Genomic DNA, 8637 nt, shown 5'->3' with positions numbered 1-8637 from the left:
TACTACCCCCAGTAGGTTACTCTACTACCCCCAGTAGGTTACTCTACTACACCCCCAGTAGGTTACTTTACTACCCCCCAGTAGGTTACTCTACTACCCCCCCAGTAGGTTACTCTACTACCCCCAGTAGGTTACTTTACTACACCCCAGTAGTTTACTTTACTACACCCCAGTAGGTTACTTTACTACACCCCAGTAGGTTACTTTACTACCCCCAGTAGGTTACTTTACTACCCCCCAGTAGGTTACTCTACTACCCCCCAGTAGGTTACTCTACTACCCCCCAGTAGGTTACTCTGCTACCCTCCAGTAGGCTACTATATATCTAAAGGGCCTGATCCAAATGAGAAGGAACAGTAGAATATTATAAAGGCTTCAGTCTGAACCACAACCACATACCTTTCTTTCAGAGAGGTTGTCATGCAAAGAATGAAACCCTGAAGTACTAAGAGTCAAGTGGGATAGATGAGAGCGCGAAGAGTGAACTGGTGCATCTATTTGTGTCTTTTGAAGATAAAATCCTACCCCAGAAATCTCTTAAACCATCGCTGTCGTTACTCCAAATATTAACAACCTATTAAGAGAATGGTCCACAATGATGTGGAAAGATATATATTAAATTATTTCTCGGTTGACTATACTGCATGTCTAGACTGAATTTAAGATAAATATTGACTATGAATATTATTTAATTATCTTTTAAATTAGTGTGTGGCACAGGAAAGGTGTCCATACTGAGTGTTATCCTTAACTATGATATGAGAAATAGTACAATACAGTGTAACTGCCCCATTTTATCCTGTCCAATTCTTTGTTATTAGACCCATACTGCTATGTTTTGCAGAACATACAATTTATTTATTACTCATCACACATGATTTTATCAATCATGGCATATAATTCTTGAAGTTACTAAATGCCAGGTAGGTAAGTGTGAATGAGAGAGTGAATTTAGAGATTAAGACTAAAGGCATACAGTATGGCCATACAGTTATCCCATTCATGGACTGAAATATTCTTGACACTTGAAAAGGTTGAAATACATTGAAGTGTTTGTATCTCATTTTTTACAATATATATCTAGTGTACTGTTTTTGTGGAACTGATACCTCTTTGTACAAAGAAGTAATCATTGAGCTTTTGTACTGTTGTTAACTGAAATCCTCAATGTATTTACCTGTATTTTGATTAAAAAGTGTAAATTATAGCTGTTTCTTTGATTGATATGTTGTGTTCAGCATACAAAAAACATGCACTAATTTTTTCATCTGTTTATTGTTGACACTATTTGTACAATGTAAGACGCTGTATTCCACATATGGTTCATCCATAGTAGTTGATGGGAAATGCATGTACCAGGACCTGATGCCACCTGCTGGTTTCTGTATGGGGCTTTCCCTCTCACATTTACTGCTGAAATAAAACACAAATATCCTATACACTAAGAAGACAAAACACTGTTAAATCAAACAAGACATGCCATGTTACATTTTTGGGGAAATCAAAAAGGGTTTGGCCACCCATACTTGCCAAGTAAACAGTACACACATTACTAGAGCAACCAACTCAATTGACATACACTAACTTTATTGTGGAACTTGAAGTATATGACTTGACAATGAGCTACATGAAAATTACTTCAAATATATATTTAAACATATTTTCCATTTATGTTTTAACCAAATGAGCTCTTAAAAATAGTTATGTTTCCACTCTCTATTGAGAGAACACTCAAAACTGAAGCAAAAACACAGGACTTGGGAATCAGGCTAATGAGACTAAGATATTTTGGCAGCTTACAGTACCTTCTGTGTCATCACCTATGCATAAACCACAAGAGAATGTACAGTACAGATATCACACAACATAAACTGTTATTTCTATGCATCAGAGGTGGCACCACAGGTCCCAGAGTGGTGGGGCAATTCTTTTTTTCCTGATCTGGTAACCTAACGAGGTAAAACTCTGGACCTTATATGGTATGACGTGATTCATCAGTTGTAAAAAAGCTTTAATATGGGCTATGATGAGAGCAGCGTCTTTCTAATCAGGTCACATGTTTTTAATAACCTCCTGGGAAAAAACCTGGCCTTGGGGAGGATGAAAACCGTGTCAAACAGCAGCAACCTGTTCATATTAATTATATTTTAAAGCTAGACTAACAGGGGGTTTATTTTAAAGCTAGACTAACAGGGGGTTTTCTCTACACAGACACAGATACAGCAACATGATTGGACAATAGAACTCACAGGGCTGAGCTTGCTTTATGCAGGATTGCATCATGTAGTCCTGCCCTATGCAACTGTTGGCCTAATAAAACATTTAACTCACAGTCTATGTCAGCTATTGTGTTTATTAATGAATTCTGATTAATAATTTTGGATAGAAAAAGTCTAGGTAGCCTAGTCAGCCCAAGTTTGAACATAAACCAAATGTGATCCCATTCACATGTTCTCCTAATACAAAGAAATGGGCAATAAATACATAATGTTACCGCTTTGTTTACCCTGGCCAGAGGTAGACCAACCGGCTGGCAGATGGAGTTACTATTCCTTTTCCGTCGTACATAAAACATCCTTTCTCAGGCTACAAAGGCGTCGGTTTCCTCGTTAACTAGCTGTAATGCCGAGCCTGCAAAAAAAGAATATGGGAAAAATGCGTACTGTCTTAATAAAACATTTTCGAATGGCTAATGCTACTTCCTGATGTTGTACACAGCGTTCAGCCAGGGGTACACAACCGACTGCTGCAACCTGATTGGCTGAACATCAGGAAGTAGCATCAGCCACTCTAGCATGGTGGTGGAAAATGGTGTTTTATTAACGGGGTGGAGGGTTACTAAGCTAACATATGGAATTGTTTTAATATGGCCATACCAATGATCATTTAGCTATTTGATTTTGAATTTTAAGACCACTTAAGGTATCCAAAATATATATTTAAAAAAATATTTGATGAAACATTGAATTTGGCCTTACTGCTATAAGCCCATAGAAACAGATTCATTGCATGGAACAACCGATAGTCCCCCAAAAAATCCAAATGAAGTTTGTTGTGAAGTGTCTGTCCTGTACGCATATTTTTCCAGTTGTTTTTTTCAGTCGGCTCGCCATTAAAGCTAGTTAAGGAGGCAATCGACGCCCTTGCAGCCTGAATGGAGGACAAACAAAGTAAAAGGAATAATAGCGCAATGTGCCAGCCGGTTGGGCTAGGCCAGAGGGACAGGGTGGAGTAGACTGTTTGCAGCTGCTGTTGTTAGTAGCCTACAGTTGATCAGACTGAAAAATCATCTTGTTTCCATACGATACAGCATGTCAGATCGCTAATGTTTAGGTGTAGGCTGCTACAACATTTATGCAAAGAGTTTTTTGCTTGTGTCTGTCGGGAATTATATGTTATCACATTTGCTAAATAAATACAGAGGAAAGTGAAGCGCACCTTGAGCTTTGTGCCTGGCCTAACCTAATGTAGCAGGTGTAAAAGAAATGCCTGGGCGGAGCTCCGGTTTTCAGCGGAAAAGGAAGCTAGGTTGAGTTAGCTGTATCCCCGAAAACTGGGTGCATCCGGTTGTTGGCAACTCCGCTAAGGGTGTGCCAGGCCCGCGCGACCTGTGATTTCTGTGAATCTTTTTTGTCAAGACACTGCAGCAGCACGGCGATGTGAAGGACAGAGAAATTGTGAGCTAGTTGACAAATCATGAGGCAAATCGGTCTAAATAACAGCACGTTGCCCCTATTTTTCTAAGCTTTTCTCGTCAATATGTTTTTGTAAACTAAATCAAAAGTTGTGGGGCGCTGCCACACCTGATTGAAAAATGCTGGAGAAAATGTCAGCTCGCCACACGTTTTCCGGCGGCCCTGCTCTGCCGGCTTCTCTTGAGAAATAATGTCTCTCTCACAATCACAGATCCAATATGCTGCCTATGATATTAAGCCCTTTTATAATACTGTTCATGTGCTTCCTCACACACAAACAAACATGCACACACACACACACACACACACCTACACACACATACACCATGTCCTTGCTGTATTCTTGCTGTCTGAATCATAATTCTCTAAAGAAAGACGAGCGGATTGACACATTGCCATCAACACACTGACAAATTAACATGTGAAGTGAAAGGACGACGTGAGAGAAAAAAATGTGAATTCAGGACTGGGTGTCCATGTATCTACACGTGAGACCAAAAAACCTCTTTACATCGTGTGAGTGAGTGAGTGAACGTATCCATTGGTTTGGTGAGGTGGAAAATATCTACACTAAGTAAGAGTTCAATCAAATTCCCTCCAGCCAGGTCAGGTCCCTGACGTTGGTCCTCCTAGCCACCAGGGGGCTACACGTCAGTGCTGACACTGTGGCTGTGGGTGACCACCTCCCTCATGGTGACAGAGCGGATGAGGTTGAGCTTGTGGTTGAAGCTGGCCAGGTCCATGGGCAGGTCCAGCTCCTGCTGCTGCACAGTCCTGTAGCTGATGCGGCCGCCGCCGTTACGCAGCCTCTCGGAAGGATGCTGCAGGTAGAAGGGCAGGGAGTAAGGTGTGCAGGAGGGGCAGAATGTATGGGAGCGTGTCATTGGTTTGCGGACCAGGGGTGGAGTGTAGACAAAGTCGGGCCCGTTGGGCTCGGAGGGGGGTGTGGTCATCACGTCGAGGTCACCAGCCGTGTGTACTGGTGTGGGGAGAGAGGACATTGTGGTGAGGTCCGGTTGCTCCTCCTCCTCCCTCTCTGGCTCCTCCCTCTTACAGCAATAATACTGCAGAGAGAAACATATGAAAGAGTGAACAAGCTGGTTGACGTAAAGCCTGAGCATACATGCACTTATCATAGCTAAGTTAGACAAAACTATAGCCTACCTGCAACCTACAGTAGCACAGTACTGCAACGATAGTCAGTAAGATGACTGTAGCTAGAATTCCACCACAGATAACCACTGTCCCGGCTGACATTCGAAATCCTCTCCATCAACACTCTGCAGGAGAAGAGGACAGAAGGAGAAAGGGTGAAGGAGAGGGGGATAGATTGAAAGGGGGTGTGGTGCTTAAACTTACATCATCTAACTGTCAGTTATGTACTGTAGATTTGTATCCTTGCCAACAGCCCTTATTGGGAATCTGATGTTGCTGCTTTTAGTGATCACTTCCAGTCTTTGAATCAAAGGACTGGGCATAGTGCAGTAATTGCACATTCCTTCAGATCATCTGGTCAACTTAAAGGGTCAAAATGGTGATAATGACATTTTAGTGTAAGAGCTCTTTGAAAGAAAAAGCCTGGAATTTCAGCCTGTTCAGTTGGGATGGAGATTTTGGGCCACAGCATGACATCACAATCTGATCTGATTAATCTGACCAATGACCAGTCATGTTTTATTTGCATATGTGTCCTCCTACTTTGAAGGGGTAAGTGGGGTAGGCTCTAGAGTCTATCAAGGCTGTTTATGTTAATATATTTCAATGTAAATCAACACGCCCGCACGATCACACTGAGTATTTCAATGGCGAAAGGAGGCTCAGGGAAATAAATGATGAAAAATATATTTTTAGTTATTTTCATTAAATAAACCCACAGTGGTGTATTACATACAGTGATGATTAAAAAATGCTATTAAAAAGACTGCATGAGTGCTTTAAGCTATTTCACAGAAGTACAGTATGTACATTAGAGGGGATAATGAAAAGCCATCGATTTACTCGTTTTAGAGAGAAAATCAAGCTCAAATCTATTGGTCTAAGCAGAGTCATGGTAAAAGAAAGACACATTAACTGTGGCACATACTATAAACACACACGGTTGTATGATTCTTAAATCAAAAGCCTCCTGATATGCTGAGTCCATCTTAGTTTGCTTTCCCTACTGCTGAGATTGTTTGATACTGTGGGAAAGGTTCTAGGACCGTCTCATTGGGACCATCATGGAATAATGCATGGGAGTTACACAGCAGAAATGACATCAAACCCAGAAATAGCCCCAACACTAAGGCAGAGACAGAGAAAGGCTCCCAGTGAATTTCAATAAGACGCTAATTTTCCCCCTGATTCTCACCTCCTACTACATAAAAGCAATCAAAGCCCAAAGCAACCAGTCACACATGGTAATAAACAGGAATATTGCAGAATATTTCATCAGACCAAAGTAGTTATGGACCAAAGTTGAAGATGATGGACTGTTCTATTGAGTGTCCCCTGCTTAAGCAAACATTAATGGAATGGTCACTTCTAAAGCAGTTAGAAGTGAGGTGTGATAGGTTTGATAGTCATATACTCAGCTGGTATCTCATCTGAATGGCTATGAAAGATTAGCTTGTATGAAGAGATACACAATGTCTTGCGATGACCACACAGATACAGTGTTCTCTCACAGCAAAATGGCTAACCAAGCTGAAGATATCTTGTGACAGATAAGGAAAATGGTGGCCACCACAAACGCTCAGACCATTACTTCTCCTATCCTCCCTGAGTGTGGCAGCTCAGCTCGCCACATCTCTCAGACCTAAGCACCTCATCATCCCCAGGGTCCAGAATCAACTGAACATATATTCTATTCCCATGACGACCTGGCATGGACATCAGTGTCCCTGAGGGTAGGGAGTCATTTTCACCCACACACTCAGCGACCGCTCCGCCGAACAGCCAACTGCTGTGATTCACCATCAAACACAAATCACTGGCCAAGACTCAAAAGGTCATCATGAGCCACACTGTAGTACACACACAACTACTTTCACAGTAGAGCTGGCATTATTGTATTGACCATGGCTCTCAGATTGGAATCTATTGAAATAGATCTTTCTGAGGACAATCTCTGTAATGGCATCTAGAGGCTCTAAAGACATTCGATCAATGGATAGGCTATTAGACTTGGTATTCTATCATCAACTAACCATGAAAGTTTCCCTAAGACTGACAAAATGATATTTCGTTGGAGAGAGTTCAATTATTTATTTGTTTAACACATGTTTACAAGGCATAACCACAATAAAGAATTGCAGTGTTGAACCATTGATAACAAAATTGCTAAAACCTCCACAGCACATTACAGGTATAGGCTATAACATGAAATAATCGCTTTGTCCAAGACAAAGATGCCTATCCGGCCCACGAGCGAAAAATATCCCCCACTGGCTACGCACTTCAGCCAATCTACCAGTCTGCACAGAGTTGCTTTAGGTTTTAACCGCACGGCTGCATGGAGAGCATATCAGCACCATGGACAGCCGCTCAGTGCCCAGAGCACGCGACCACTGAACTGGATTGATAAAATCCATGTCGTACTCAATTTTCATGATAGCCTAGATAGTGTCTCTTTCACTCTCATGACACATTTCACTTCCTATCTCTGTCTCATCGGATCTCTTTATCTATTTTGCTTCATGATCCAAACTTCTGTCTTCAGGGTACCCCTTAGACCACGTACAATTATTTTAAAACGCCATAATCACCAGAATATGAGAGAACAATGAAACACAAACTTTTCTCAATATACAATAAACCAATTGCAAAAAGCAAAGTTTTTTATAATATGCCTAAATTCGCCAAGCTTAGCCAACTCCATGAGCACAAGCAAGCCCGTCAATTAATTTTGTTACAACAAAGACACTAGACCAATCAAACTACTCCATAAATAAACTACTCACACGCAGGCTATAATCTTACCTCTATAAGTATTTGAATCGTCCCATGTCGCTTCCCCGGCGCCTCCCGCTCGCGCAACACCAGTTCTTGGCATCCGTGTGGCAGCCACGTGACGCTCAAAGGCAGCCGCGCCTGAAGGTGATTGATAGAGTTTCAACGGAGAGGAATGGAACTCTCATCAGCTAGGCAACTCTTCAGAGCACACATTTGTCTTGTACCTTTAACACTGAAAACCACAAAAGTGACTATCCCTGTGGATCTTCTGTGGCAAAGCACTTATTTCCTTGGGAAAAACGTGTCGAATCTAAAAGAAACCAAACATAAGTAAATTCCCATCACAATTTCCCACGTTTATCTCCATCTGTCTTCATTTCCAAAAAGGGTTAAAGAGATGGGTGCTTGCAAGCACTATTGAAAGATAACTGAAGTAGTCCTACAAGTTGCCCTGTTTATTTGGATGCTTATGCAAGAATGGTTATGCGCAAATGAATTATTTCTCGCGCTCCCAAGTCCATTTTCTCCTTACAGCGCAATTTTATCAGGGACATTTGATAGGGGAACGCTGAAGAATGACACTAATGATGCAAAACACATTAGTCAAAAAATACAAATAAACTGCTAAAAATAAAAAACGATGACTCCCCAAAAAGATAAAATAGGTTGGTGAGTGTGCAGAGGATACCATGCAATGTATTATATTTTCCGCGTGCGTTGTCCTGTGCTGTCCCCTATGTACTGCACCTTAGCAGGACATCGGACCACCCGCGCATTAATTTCCTCTGCTGATCTGACGAAATGTGGCCATGCCGCAAAGCAGCGGTGCGTTGTTTATCATTGAAGCACTTTTACTAAAGGGCATACAGTTGACTTTCATGATAGAATAACTGTGCATCTACAGTGTCATCGTTCTTTCCAGTTGCCACACAGCGATATGGAGTAGGGTGTAATTGATTAAAGCATCCTTGGTCGGTTTTCCTGAAGAATTGCCATGAGTTGAAATTAT

The 8637-nt window shown here is 41.5% G+C and overlaps 1 protein-coding gene across 1 annotated transcript; it reads right to left on the bottom strand.

Annotated features, from left to right (window-relative positions):
• Positions 1-2929: 2929 nt before the first annotated feature.
• LOC121551936 (protein FAM163B-like) lies at positions 2930-8017 on the bottom strand. The gene is made up of 3 exons (XM_041864620.2): positions 7656-8017; positions 4860-4975; positions 2930-4759 (listed from the first exon to the last, which is right to left on the bottom strand). The coding sequence occupies exons 2-3, from the start codon at positions 4950-4952 to the stop codon at positions 4340-4342; spliced, it is 513 nt and encodes a 170-aa protein (XP_041720554.1). The 5' UTR covers positions 4953-4975; positions 7656-8017; the 3' UTR covers positions 2930-4339.
• Positions 8018-8637: the final 620 nt, after the last annotated feature.

Source organism: Coregonus clupeaformis, chromosome 18, assembly GCF_020615455.1.
Source record: "Coregonus clupeaformis isolate EN_2021a chromosome 18, ASM2061545v1, whole genome shotgun sequence".
NCBI lineage: Eukaryota > Metazoa > Chordata > Actinopteri > Salmoniformes > Salmonidae > Coregonus > Coregonus clupeaformis.
Note: the sequence above shows the minus strand (reverse complement) of the source record. Positions and strands in the feature narration are given on the sequence as shown.

Coding starts and splice junctions, on each gene's coding strand:
- LOC121551936 (XM_041864620.2), bottom strand. CDS start 4,952: ATGTCAGCCGGGACAGTGGTTATCTGTGGTGGAATTCTAGCTACAGTC. Junction 4,760..4,859: donor TGTGCTACTGTAGGTTGCAG/GTAGGCTATAGT, acceptor TTCTCTCTGCAG/TATTATTGCTGTAAGAGGGA.